Genomic DNA, 14661 nt, shown 5'->3' with positions numbered 1-14661 from the left:
TAGGGGGAGGGGGGAAAGGCCATGAAAGAATGTAAGAATAAGGAAGAACATTTTAAAGCAGAGGTCTCAGAGCCACAGAAGGTCAGCAAGCACATGATTAATATTATGAAGAGAACTTGTTTCAGATGAACTCAGGTTTACAGAGAGTAGAAAGTGGAAGAGCATCCAGTGGAACACTGGAATAGCCGCATCAGGAAGGAACTGCGACATGGGTGAGGGTTTCAGCTGTGGGTTGAGCTGAGGCAGGAGCCCTGAGGGTCAATGTTATGGAGGTGGAAATGGTTAATCCTGCTCTTGGAGGAGAGATGTTGCATAGCCACTTCCAGTGTAACATCAGTCAGTACCTCCTGGGAAAAACCCCTTCCTCCCATCAGAGGCTGATGATTATTAATGCAACCAATTAACCCCTTCCTCCCCACACCGATCCAATTGTGAATGATCCTGCCAAAGAACTGGAACACCCTACAGCAGTGTGGGGAAAGGGACCAGTTCAGATTTCTCCATGTTGTTGAGAAATGGAGCTCATTCTGCAGCTAAGACAGTGGCCAGGATTTAAGGCCAACACCATCCTTGCCTGATACAAACTCTCCACACTGCTTCCCTTCGTTCCCTTCCTTCTCTCCCCTCTCACCCAATGGTGCTTGAGGCAAACAAAGCAGATGCTTATCGCTGGATTTTCCTGGAATAGACCCCGAGCCTATAGCCAACCTTTCTTTAAACAAAGACATTAATCTGCTTCTGCATGTTTCATCAATTTAATCACTAGGTTAGCAAAACAGTAGGACTCAAAACCTGGGGGAATTTGGAATTCACTTTTAAATGATTGTAAGAAAAAGTGAAGTCTCAGCAAAAGTGACCACGATGTTGTTGGATTATTGGAAGACACCCAGCGCCCTTACATGTCTACATGTGACTCCTGCTCTCACAACAATAAAATACTTAGTTAAAATTTCGATCAAATCCCCACAAATGGTCATGATTCATGAAGAACCCTCAGTGGAGGTGATTTTAGCATTAGTGCTGACCCTGTCTGTGGTGAGCTGACTGGGTCCTGGAACCAGGAAAAACACTTGATGAGCCGTTGCTCCAGGTCAGTCTTACGATCCTCACAGGACTGCAGGGTGGCCTTTATTTCAGCATCAACATTGCCATCACAGAGCTCCCTCATCGCTGCCAGGTGTTGTTGGGCTCGGGTCAAACTGCTGCCTTTGGAAAAGGACATCTAGGAAAAAACAGAAGAATCTTTGGGATAAAGAGCTACATTTCAACTCTCACAAGAGCTCAACATCAGACCAGGAAGAGATGCAGGTATTTTTATTTATTTACAGAATATGGCCATCACTTTGGTCAACATTTACTGTCCATCTCCAATTGCCCTTGAACTGAATGCCTAACTAGGAACACTTCAGATGACTATTAAGAGTCAAGCCACATTATCATGATCTGTAGGCCAGACTTGGTAAGGACAGTAGATTTCTTTTCCCTCCAGGACATGAGTGAACCAGATGAGTTTGTGGGACAATCTATAGTGGCCGTCATTATACTGGATTTGTCGTCATTATGACCACATGGTCATCATTATACCCAATTTAATTCCAGACGTTTATTGAATTTCAATGCTGCCTTTGACCATGGTGGGATTACTATTCCCATCTCTAAATTATTTGCCTGAGATGCATTAGCCCAGTAACATTTCCACAACTCCACCAGATTGCGATCACAGAGCGGCTCAGTCCCCAGGTGGGGATGGAATTACCTGGTGCCCTTCATGAAGGGACTGCACGTGGGAGCTGTCCATTCTCTGATGGTCCTCACACTCCTGAAGAGCCGCATTGAATTTATTCTGCTCCACCTCAAACTTCATCCGATGAAGATGTGCATCTACCAATGATAGCACCTCCTGAAAAACAAACCAAACCCTGCCTCAATATCACTCTGACCAGAAACAGGCCAATTCACACACCTGCTCACACCTTCTTCAATGAACTGCATCAACAGAGCTTTCTCTCCCTCTCTCCCACAGGGACTTTACCAGCTCCTCCTTAAACACATCTTTGCTGTTCATTGTAACCATTCCCAGTGGTAACTAGCTCCACATTCTCCCAATTCTCAGGATAAAGACATATCTCATGAATTCCCAGCTGAATTTACAGCGAGTGCCTTACACTTCTGGACCCCAGTTTTGTCTCCCCTCCCAATGAGAACACTTCCTATGCATCTACCTCATTGAACCTTTGCACAATTTTTGAATGCTCCGCAGCATTCTCCTTTCTTGAGAGAACAGCCCCGGCCCTGCTGAGGCTCTCCTCATAATTATATTAGGATGGGTTTCATTTTTTAAAATCTTGGTTTGCAAAGTCTCCAATGCGTCTGTATCTTTTTATAACATGGAATATGGAACTGTGCACAGTGCCCCAAGGATGGCCTATAAACAAGATCCTCGTTTTTATTCTCCCTCTCTTGATCTTCCATTAAAGTTTTGCAAATATTTTGCCTTCAAGCTGCGTCCATGCCATCACATCCTTTGTGTATGAGTGTAGATTATAAGGCCCTCCCTTGAGGCTTTAGCTGTGGCTCAATAGGTCACTATTTTGATTCCGAATTGAACGTTTGCAGGTTCAACTCCCTCTCCATAAATCTGACCAGGGAATTCAAGGCTGATGTTCCCGATGCTGTACTGCTGAAGGTGTAAGCTGTCTCACGATAGTTGTTAAATTTAAAACCTTTCAGGGCTCTCTTCTGAAGAAGAGACAATATTCATCCTTAACCAAGTGAAAACAGAACATCTGCTCATTATCACATTGCCCTTTGTGGAATCCTACTGTGTACAAATTAGCATCACATTTCCTACATTTGAACTTCAAAAAATACTTCATTGGCTTGGTTAGGCCACTGTTGGAATATTGCGTGCAATTCTGGTCTCCTTCCTATCGGAAAGATGTTGTGAAACTTGAAAGGGTTCAGAAAAAATTTACAAGGATGTTGCCAGGGTTGGACGATTTGAGCTAAAGGGAGAGACTGAACAGGCTGGGGCTGTTTTCCCTGGAGCGTCGGAGGCTGAGGAGTGACCTCATAGAGATTTACCAAATTATGAGTCGCACGGATAGGGTAGATAGACAAAGTCTTTTCCCTGGGGTCGGAGTGTCCAGAACTAGACGGCATAGGTTTAGGGTGAGAGGGGAAAGATATAAAAGAGACCTAAGGGGCAATGTTTTCACGCAGAGGGTGGTACGTGTATGGCATCAGCTGTCAGAGGAAGTCGTGGAGGCTGGTACAATTGCAACATTTAAGAGGCATTTGGATGGATATATGAATAGGAAGGGTTTGGAGTGATATGGGTCAGGTGCTGGCAGGTGGGACTAGATTGGGTTGGGATATCTGGTCAGCATGGACGGGTTGGACTGAAGGATCTGTTTCCATTCTGTACATCTCTATGACTCTATGACATGCTTTGGACATGCTGAGGTTATCCAAGGTGCCATAACAATGCAAGTTATTTCTGTCCAGTGGATAATCATTTGGCTCTATGTTTGAGGTGATTGGTGGTAAAGATGTGAACCTGAATTGCTAAGCCGTGCTATTCGGTCCACACAGGGTCCGACATCGGCACACCGGCCGCAATTGTCTCACCTCCCAGTTTCGGCAGAGCTCTGCTCGCATTTCCTCAACAATCCGCTTCTTCTGAGGGGTTAAAATCATTTTGATTTTATCTGTTGCTTCAAGAAAATGTTCAATGATTCCAGAATCAAAGCTCCTGATTGTTTCCTGTGAGGAACACAATATTAATCAGTCTCTTGTTTACTGCCATTACATTGCCATAGCTTTTCAAGGGAGAAAGTTCTAGATTTTCACTGCCCTTCCTATGAAGAAATGCTTCCTGATGTCACCCCTAAACATCCCGTCTCCATATTGACGGTTCAGTATCCTTGCTCCAGACTCCCTCTCACCCGAGGCAATACCTTCTCTTGGTCAGCCCAGTCAACTCCTTCAATTGGGGAGTCTACAGCACAGAGAAACATCTTTTGGCCTAAAATTATTCAATCAGACTGCCTCTTAATCTTCTATATGTGAGGAAATTCAATAAATGAATCCTCTGCTCCCTATTTAAACCCCTTAGTTACAGAATTTCCAGCACCAATATTTCTCCTCTGTGGTTTTTTTAGATTAGATTACTTACAGTGTGGAAACAGGCCCTTCGGCCCAACAAGTCCACACCGCCCCGCCGAAGCGTAACCCACCCATACCCCTACATCTACATCTTACCTAACACTACGGGCAATTTAGCATGGCCAATTCACCTGACCGGCACATCTTTGGACTGTGGGAGGAAACCGGAGCACCCGGAGGAAACCCACGCAGACACGGGGAGAACGTGCAAACTCCCCGTGTCTGTATGGAGTCAGAACAGAAGATGCCCAACCTGTGACCCAGCCCATGGCCAATGGAGATCTGCAAGTGAGTTGCTACCTGGTGCTTCACAATGAGTTCCTCTGGGGACCCTCTGTCCTCGAGGAACTGCATGGCCCCTCCAATGCACGCTTCTATCCTTCTCTTCGAATCTTCAAAGTCCCGTTTGACATCAGCTTCTGACACCGTGCGCTCACCCACCTGGGCTGGCTCGGCACACAGCACGTCACTGCCCACCTAGGCCAGAGAGACGGAGGGTTAGGCACTGCTTCTCTCATTAAAGCAAACACACACACACACACACACACACACACACACACTCACAGACAAACACACACAATTCATGAAACTACAATTCCAGAGGGATGTTTGTGTCATAAAATAAAGGTCAAGAGGAAGTTTCATCAGAGTGATCTGAATAATCAGAGGCCGTGTTTAAGTAAATGTGGAGAAACACTCTCCAGTGGCAAACAATGGGTAACTCTTGAACATGTTCAAGAAAAAGATTGTTGTTTTTTCGATTTTTAAGGCATCAAGGATACAGAGAGAAAGCAGGAAGATGGCATTGGGATAGAATATCAGCCATGAAGGACCTACTCTTGCTCATTATTCTGATGTAACCAGAAGGCACAGATTTAAAGTGACTGGCCAAAGAACTAGGGGTGAGATGGAATAAAAACCATGAGTTCTTATGAATTGGAACACACAGGTGGTGGAAGCAGGTTAAATATGAGCTTTCAAATGGGAGTTTAATTTGTAAGTAAAGAGGAATTGCAATTAGAACATAAGAACGAGGAGCAGGAGTCGGCAATCTGGTCCTCCGTGCCTGCTGTACCACCTCAGTAAGATCATGGCTGGTCTTTTCGTGGACTCAGATCCATTCATCCACGCTCCTACCATGTCTCTTAACTTCTGTATTGTTCAAAAAATATGTTCCTTAGCTTTAAAAATGTTCTCTGAAGTAGGGGAAACTATTTCGCTGGGCAGGGAATTCCACAGATTCACAATCCTCTGGGTGATGAAGTTCCTTCTCAATTCAACCCTAAACCTGCTCCCTCTAATTTTGAGGCTATGCCCTCTTGTCCTAGTTTCACTCTCCAGTGGAAACATCTTCTCTACTTCTACCTTATCTGTTCCCTTCATAATTTTATATGTTTGTATAAGATTACCCCTCATTCTTCTAAATTCTAATGAATATAATCCCAGTCTACGCAGCCTCTCCTCATACGGCAACCCCCTCAACTTCCAGAACCAACCTAGTGAACCTCCTCTGCACCCCCTCTAGTGCCAGTACATCCTTTCTCAAGTAAGGAGACCAAAACTGCACACAGTACTCCAGGTGTGGCCTCACCAGCTCACTTAGGGCTACAACATAACCTCCCTGCTTTTAAACTCATTCCCTTTAGTAATGAAGGACAAAATTCTATTTTTCTTTTCTAATTACTTGTTGTACCTGCAAACCAACCTTCTGTCATTCATGTACAAAGACACCCAGGTCCCTTTGCACAGCAGCATGTAATTCTAAGGAGAAAGAAAAGTAGGTGAGTGGGATGACATCTCTTTCAGTATGATCGACTCAACCTCCTCATGAATCAGATTTAAAAGCTATTTGCTTCCATCGTCAAACTGGAACGTGCTGCCTGAGAGACGCACTCCCTCATGAATTCTAGAGACACTCAGATTGAAGACCAGCCAGAGAGAGTGTGACTGCGAGGCCAGGCTTCTGGATTACTGATGATCAAACCTCTGGATTCCTGGCAAAACCTCTGGATTCCCTGTCCAGGACCTGGGTTCCTGGCCCCTGCCTCTGGTGGGGAAATAGTCATCATTATACCCGATTTTAATTCCAGATTTTTGTTGGATTTGAATGTTGCCTTCTGCCAGGTTGGGATTACCATCTCTATCCCTAAACTGTTTGGCTGGGATTCATTAGTGCAGGAACATTTCCACGACTCCACCAAACACAGAGCGGCTCAGTCCCCAGGTGGGGATGGAATTACCTGGTGCCCTTCGAGAAGGGACTGCACGTGGGAGCTGTCCATTCTCTGATGGTCCTCACACTCCTGAAGAGCCGCATTGAATTTATTCTGCTCCACCTCAAACTTCATCCGATGAAGATGCGCATCCACCAATGATAGCACCTTCTGAAAAACAAACCAAACCCTGCCTCAATATCACTCTGACCAGAAACAGGCCAATTCACACACCTGCTCACACCTTCTTCAATGAACTGCATCAACAGAGCTTTCTCTCCCTCTCTCCCACAGGGACTTTGCCAGCTCCTCCTTAAACACATCTTTGCTGTTCATTGTAACCATTCCCAGTGGTAACTAGCTCCACATTCTCCCAATTCTCAGGATAAAGACATATCTCATGAATTCCCAGCTGAATTTACAGCGAGTGCCTTACACTTCTGGACCCCAGTTTTGTCTCCCCTCCCAATGAGAACACTCCCTATGCATCTACCTCATTGAACCTTTGCACAATTTTTGAATGCTCCGCAGCATTCTCCTTTCTTGAGAGAACAGCCCCGGCCCTGCTGAGGCTCTCCTCATAATTATATTAGGATGGGTTTCATTTTTTAAAATCTTGGTTTGCAAAGTCTCCAATGCGTCTGTATCTTTTTATAACATGGAATATGGAACTGTGCACAGTGCCCCAAGGATGGCCTATAAACAAGATCCTCGTTTTTATTCTCCCTCTCTTGATCTTCCATTAAGGTTTTGCAAATATTTTGCCTTCAAGCTGCGTCCATGCCATCACATCCTTTGTGTATGAGTGTAGATTATAAGGCCCTCCCTTGAGGCTTTAGCTGTGGCTCAATAGGTCACTATCTTGATTCCGAATTGAACGTTTGCAGGTTCAACTCCCTCTCCATAAATCTGACCAGGGAATTCAAGGCTGATGTTCCCGATGCTGTACTGCTGAAGGTGTAAGCTGTCTCACTTTGTAAGATGTTAAACTTAAAACCTTTCAGGGCTCTCTTCTGAAGAAGAGTCAATATTCACCCTTTACCAAGTGAAAACAGAACATCTGCTCATTATCACATTGCCCTTTGTGGAATCCTACTGTGTACAAATTAGCATCACATTTCCTACATTTGAACTTCAAAAAATACTTCATTGGCTTGGTTAGGCCACTGTTGGAATATTGCGTGCAATTCTGGTCTCCTTCCTATCGGAAAGATGTTGTGAAACTTGAAAGGGTTCAGAAAAAATTTACAAGGATGTTGCCAGGGTTGGAGGATTTGAGCTATAGGGAGAGACTGAACAGGCTGGGGCTGTTTTCCCTGGAGCGTTGGAGGCTGAGGAGTGACCTCATAGAGATTTACCAAATTTTGAGTCGCATGGATAGGGTAGATAGACAAAGTCTTTTCCCTGGGGTCGGGGTGTCCAGAACTAGACGGCATAGGTTTAGGGTGAGAGGGGAAAGATATAAAAGAGACCTAAGGGGCAATGTTTTCACGCAGAGGGTGGTACGTGTATGGCATCAGCTGTCAGAGGAAGTCGTGGAGGCTGGTACAATTGCAACATTTAAGAGACATTTGGATGGATATATGAATAGGAAGGGTTTGGAGGGATATGGGCCGGGTGCAGGCAGGTGGGACTAGATTGGGTTGGGATATCTGGTCAGCATGGACGGGTTGGACTGAAGGATCTGTTTCCATTCTATACATCTCTATGACTCTATGACATGCTTTGGACATGCTGAGGTTATCCAAGGTGCCATAACAATGCAAGTTATTTCTGACCAGTGGATAATCATTTGGCTCTATGTTTGAGGTGATTGGTGGTAAAGATGTGAACCTGAATTGCTAAGCCGCGCTATTCGGTCCACACAGGGTCCGACATTGGCACACCGGCCGCAATTGTCTCACCTCCCAGTTTCGGCAGAGCTCTGCCCGCATTTCCTCAACAATCCGCTTCTTCTGAGGGGTTAAAATCATTTTGATTTTATCTGTTGCTTCAAGAAAATGTTCAATGATTCCAGAATCAAAGCTCCTGATTGTTTCCTGTGAGGAACACAATATTAATCAGTCTCTTCTTTACTGCCATTACATTGCCATAGCTTTTCAAGGGAGAAAGTTCTAGATTTTCACTGCCCTTCCTATGAAGAAATGCTTTCTGATGTCACCCCTAAATATCCCGTCTCCATATTGACGGTTCAGTATCCTTGCTCCAGACTCCCTCTCACCCGAGGCAATACCTTCTCTTGGTCAGCCCAGTCAACTCCTTCAATTGGGGAGTCTACAGCACAGAGAAACATCTTTTGGCCTGAAATTATTCAATCAGACTGCCTCTTAATCTTCTATATGTGAGGAAATTCAATAAATGAATCCTCTGCTCCCTATTTAAACCCCTTAGTTACAGAATTTTCAGCACCAATATTTCTCCTCTGTGGTTGTATGGAGTCAGAACAGAAGATGCCCAACCTGTGACCCAGCCCGTGGCCAATGGAGATCTGCAGGTGAGTTGCTACCTGGTGCTTCACAATGAGTTCCTCTGGGGACCCTCTGTCCTCGAGGAACTGCATGGCCCCTCCAATGCACGCTTCTATCCCTCTCTTCGATTCTTCAAAGTCCCGTTTGACATCAGCTTCTGACACCGTGCACTCACCCACCTGGGCTGGCTCGGCACACAGCACGTCACTGCCCACCTAGGCCAGAGAGACGGAGGGTTAGGCACTGCTTCTCTCATTAAAACCAACACACACACACACACACAATTCATGAAACTATAATTTCAGAGGGATGTTCGTGTCATAAAACAAAGGTCAAGAGGAAGTTTCATCAGAGTGATCTGAATAATCAGAGGCCGTGTTTAAGTAAATGTGGAGAAACACTTTCCAGTGACAAACGATGGGTAACTCTTGAACATGTTCAAGAAAGAGATTTTTGTTTTTTCGATTTTTAAGGCATCAAGGATACAGAGAGAAAGCAGGAAGATGGCATTGGGATAGAATATCAGCCATGAAGGGCCTAGTCTTGCTCATTATTCTGATGTAACCAGAAGGCACAGATTTAAAGTGACTGGCTAAAGAACTAGGAGTGAGATGGAATAAAAACCGTGAGTTCTTATGAATTGGAACACACAGGTGGTGGAAGCAGGTTAAATATGAGCTTCAAATAGGAGTTTAATTTGTATGTAAAGAGGAATTGCAATTAGAACATAAGAACGAGGAGCAGGAGTCGGCAATCTGGTCCTCCGTGCCTGCTGTACCACCTCAGTAAGATCATGGCTGGTCTTTTCGTGGACTCAGATCCATTCATCCACGCTCCTACCATGTCTCCTAACTTCTGTATTGTTCAAAAAATATGTTCCTTAGCTTTAAAAATGTTCTCTTAAGTAGGGGAAACTATTTCGCTGGGCAGGGAATTCCACAGATTCACAACCCTCTGGGTGATGAAGTTCCTTCTCAATTCAACCCTAAACCTGCTCCCTCTAATTTTGAGGCTATGCCCTCTTGTCCTAGTTTCACTCTCCAGTGGAAACATCTTCTCTACTTCTACCTTATCTGTTCCCTTCATAATTTTATATGTTTGTATAAAATTACCCCTCATTCTTCTAAATTCTAATGAATATAATCCCAGTCTACGCAGCCTCTCCTCATAAGGCAACCCCCTCAACTTCCAGAACCAACCTAGTGAACCTCCTCTGCACCCCCTCTAGTGCCAGTACATCCTTTCTCAATTAAGGAGACCAAAACTGCACACAGTACTCCAGGTGTGGCCTCACCAGCGCCCTGTACAGCTGGAACATAACCTCCCTGCTTTTAAAACTCATTCCCTTTAGTAATGAAGGACAAAATTCTATTTTTCTTTTCTAATTACTTGTTGTACCTGCAAACCAACCTTCTGTCATTCATGTACAAAGACACCCAGGTCCCTTTGCACAGCAGCATGTAATTCTAAGGAGAAAGAAAAGTAGGTGAGTGGGATGACATCTCTTTCAGTATGATCGACTCAACCTCCTCATGAATCAGATTTAAAAGCTATTTGCTTCCATCGTCAAACTGGAACGTGCTGCCTGAGAGACGCACTCCCTCATGAATTCTAGAGACACTCAGATTGAAGACCAGCCAGAGAGAGTGTGACTGCGAGGCCAGGCTTCTGGATTACTGATGATCAAACCTCTGGATTCCTGGCAAAACCTCTGGATTCCCTGTCCAGGACCTGGGTTCCTGGCCCCTGCCTCTGGTGGGGAAATAGTCATCATTATACCCGATTTTAATTCCAGATTTTTGTTGGATTTGAATGTTGCCTTCTGCCAGGTTGGGATTACCATCTCTATCCCTAAACTGTTTGGCTGGGATTCATTAGTGCAGGAACATTTCCACGACTCCACCAAACACAGAGCGGCTCAGTCCCCAGGTGGGGATGGAATTACCTGGTGCCCTTCGAGAAGGGACTGCACGTGGGGGCTGTCCATTCTCTGATGGTCCTCACACTCCTGAAGAGCCGCATTGAATTTATTCTGCTCCACCTCAAACTTCATCCGATGAAGATGCGCATCCACCAATGATAGCACCTTCTGAAAAACAAACCAAAACCTGCCTCAATATCACTCTGACCAGAAACAGGCCAATTCACACACCTGCTCACACCTTCTTCAATGAACTGCATCAACAGAGCTTTCTCTCCCTCTCTCCCACAGGGACTTTGCCAGCTCCTCCTTAAACACATCTTTGCTGTTCATTGTAACCATTCCCAGTGGTAACTAGCTCCACATTCTCCCAATTCTCAGGATAAAGACATATCTCATGAATTCCCAGCTGAATTTACAGCGAGTGCCTTACACTTCTGGACCCCAGTTTTGTCTCCCCTCCCAATGAGAACACTTCCTATGCATCTACCTCATTGAACCTTTGCACAATTTTTGAATGCTCCGCAGCATTCTCCTTTCTTGAGAGAACAGCCCCGGCCCTGCTGAGGCTCTCCTCATAATTATATTAGGATGGGTTTCATTTTTTAAAATCTTGGTTTGCAAAGTCTCCAATGCGTCTGTATCTTTTTATAACATGGAATATGGAACTGTGCACAGTGCCCCAAGGATGGCCTAAAAACAAGATCCTCGTTTTTATTCTCCCTCTCTTGACCTTCCATTAAAGTTTTGCAAATATTTTGCCTTCAAGCTGCGTCCATGCCATCACATCCTTTGTGTATGAGTGTAGATTATAAGGCCCTCCCTTGAGGCTTTAGCTGTGGCTCAATAGGTCACTATCTTGATTCCGAATTGAACGTTTGCAGGTTCAACTCCCTCTCCATAAATCTGACCAGGGAATTCAAGGCTGATGTTCCTGATGCTGTACTGCTGAAGGTGTAAGCTGTCTCACGATAGATGTTAAACTTAAAACCTTTCAGGGCTCTCTTCTGAAGAAGAGACAATATTCATCCTTAACCAAGTGAAAACAGAACATCTGCTCATTATCACATTGCCCTTTGTGGAATCCTACTGTGTACAAATTAGCATCACATTTCCTACATTTGAACTTCAAAAAATACTTCATTGGCTTGGTTAGGCCACTGTTGGAATATTGCGTGCAATTCTGGTCTCCTTCCTATCGGAAAGATGTTGTGAAACTTGAAAGGGTTCAGAAAAAAATTACAAGGATGATGCCAGGGTTGGACGATTTGAGCTAAAGGGAGAGACTGAACAGGCTGGGGCTGTTTTCCCTGGAGCGTCGGAGGCTGAGGGGTGACCTTATAGAGGTTTACAAAATTATGAGTCGCACGGATAGGATAAATAGACAAAGTCTTTTCCCTGGGGTCGGGGAGTCCAGAACTAGAGGGCATAGGTTTAGGGTGAGAGGGGAAAGATATAAAAGAGACCTAAGGGGCAATGTTTTCACACAGAGAGTGGTGCGTGTATGGCATCAGCTGCCAGAGGAAGTTGTGGAGGCTGGTACAATTGCAACATTTAAGAGGCATTTGGATGGGTATATGAATAGGAAGGGTTTGGAGTGATATGGGTCAGGTGCAGGCAGGTGGGACTAGATTGGGTTGGGATATCTGGTCGGCATGGACGGGTTGGACTGAAGGGTCTGTTTCCATTCTGTACATCTCTATGACTCTATGACATGCTTTGGACATGCTGAGGTTATCCAAGGTGCCATAACAATGCAAGTTATTTCTGTCCAGTGAATAATCATTTGGCTCTATGTTTGAGGTGATTGGTGGTAAAGATGTGAACCTGAATTGCTAAGCCACGCTATTCGGTCCACACAGGGTCCGACATCGGCATACCGGCCGCAATTGTCTCACCTCCCAGTTTCGGCAGAGCTCTGCCCGCATTTCCTCAACAATCCGCTTCTTCTGAGGGGTTAAAATCATTTTGATTTTATCTGTTGCTTCAAGAAAATGTTCAATGATTCCAGAATCAAAGCTCCTGATTGTTTCCTGTGAGGAACACAATATTACTTAGTCTCTTGTTTCCTGCCATTACATTGCCATAGCTTTTCAAGGGAGAAAGTTCTAGATTTTCACTGCCCTTCCTATGAAGAAATGCTTTCTGATGTCACCCCTAAATATCCCGTCTCCATATTGACGGTTCAGTATCCTTGCTCCAGACTCCCTCTCACCCGAGGCAATACCTTCTCTTGGTCAGCCCAGTCAACTCCTTCAATTGGGGAGTCTACAGCACAGAGAAACATCTTTTGGCCTGAAATTATTCAATCAGACTGCCTCTTAATCTTCTATATGTGAGGAAATACAATAAATGAATCTTCTGCTCCCTATTTAAACCCCTTAGTTACAGAATTTTCAGCACCAATATTTCTCCTCTGTGGTTATATGGAGTCAGAACAAAAGATGCCCGACCTGTGACCAAGCCCATGGCCAATGGAGACCTGCAGGTGAGTTGCTACCTGGTGCTTCACAATGAGTTCCTCTGGGGACCCTCTGTCCTCGAGGAACTGCATGGCCCCTCCAATGCACGCTTCTATCCTTCTCTTCGATTCTTCAAAGTCCCGTTTGACTTCAGCTTCTGACACCGTGTGCTCACCCACCTGGGCTGGCTCGGCACACAGCACGTCACTGCCCACCTAGGCCAGAGAGACGGAGGGTTAGGCACTGCTTCTCTCATTAAAACCAACACACACACACACACACACACACACACACACACTCCCTTTCTCTCTCTCTCTCTCTCCAGGAACCACCATTTCAGAGGGATGTTAGTGTCTTAAAACAAAGGTCAAGAGGATGTTTCATCAAAGTGATCTGAATCATGAGGGCCTTGATTAAATAAATGTGGAGCAACACTTTCCAGTGGCAAACGATGGGTAACTCTTGAACATGTTCAAGGAAGATTTTTTTTCGTGTTTTAAGGCATCAACGATACAGAGAGAAAGCAGGAAGATGGCATTGGGATAGAATATCAGCCATGAAGGGCCTACTCTTGCTCATTATTCTGATGTAACCAGAAGGCACAGATTTAAAGTGACTGGCTAAAGAACTAGGGGTGAGATGGAATAAAAACCGTGAGTTCTTATGAATTGGAACACACAGGTGGTGGAAGCAGGTTAAATATGAGCTTTCAAATGGGAGTTTAATTTGTTTGTAAAAAGGAATCACAATTCTAATGAGAAAGAGAAGTAAATGAGCGGATTGACATCTCTTTCAGTATGATCGACTAAACCTCCTCATGAATCAGATTTAAAAGCTATTTGTTTCCATCGTCAAACTGGAACGTGCTGCCTGAGGGACGCACTCCCTCATGAATGCTGGAGACAGTCAGACTGAAGACCAGCCAGAGAGAGTCCCTTATGTTACTGCTAGACTAGGTGTCTCGAATACTGCTGATTCAGCCACTGGATTACCAGTGCCAGCCTCTGAATTCCCTCTACCACGTTGTGGATTACCGGGTCAGGAACAATGTTTCAAAGAACAGTCACATTGAATTCAAAATATTAACTCTGCTTCTCTCTCCACAGATATTGCAAGACCTGACGAGTTTCATCAACATTTTCCTGGACCAACTCTGGATTTCTGGAGCAGTCATTGGGTCATAGAGATGTACAGCACGGAAACAGACCCTTCAGTCCAACTCGTCCATGCCAAACAGATATCCCAATCTAATCCAGTCCCATTTGCCAGCACCTGGCCCATATCCCTCCAAACATTTCCTATTCGTATATCCATCCAGATGCCTTTTAAATGCTGTAATTGTACCAGCCTCCACCACTTCCTCTGGCAGCTCATTCCATACACGTACCACCTTCTGTGTGAAAACATTGCCCCTTAGGTCTCTTTTAAAT

The 14661-nt window shown here is 44.8% G+C and overlaps 1 protein-coding gene across 6 annotated transcripts in view; it reads right to left on the bottom strand.

The window, feature by feature from the left end:
• The window catches only part of LOC140476049 (uncharacterized), a 452737-nt gene that overhangs the window by 379525 nt on the left and 58551 nt on the right, over positions 1-14661 (bottom strand). For all 6 annotated transcript variants that reach the window (XM_072568002.1, XM_072568006.1, XM_072568005.1 and 3 more), the window contains 10 exons: positions 13270-13446; positions 12668-12802; positions 10794-10937; positions 8887-9063; positions 8285-8419; positions 6408-6551; positions 4468-4644; positions 3631-3765; positions 1757-1900; positions 1026-1222 (listed from right to left, as the gene is read on the bottom strand). In XM_072568002.1, coding sequence (XP_072424103.1) covers positions 1026-1222; positions 1757-1900; positions 3631-3765; positions 4468-4644; positions 6408-6551; positions 8285-8419; positions 8887-9063; positions 10794-10937; positions 12668-12802; positions 13270-13446 — 1565 coding nt within the window. The remainder of the gene's footprint in view (positions 1-1025; positions 1223-1756; positions 1901-3630; positions 3766-4467; positions 4645-6407; positions 6552-8284; positions 8420-8886; positions 9064-10793; positions 10938-12667; positions 12803-13269; positions 13447-14661) is intronic.

The sequence above is a fragment of the Chiloscyllium punctatum genome, chromosome 4 (assembly GCF_047496795.1).
Source record: "Chiloscyllium punctatum isolate Juve2018m chromosome 4, sChiPun1.3, whole genome shotgun sequence".
NCBI lineage: Eukaryota > Metazoa > Chordata > Chondrichthyes > Orectolobiformes > Hemiscylliidae > Chiloscyllium > Chiloscyllium punctatum.
This window is presented reverse-complemented; position numbering and strand designations above follow the sequence as displayed.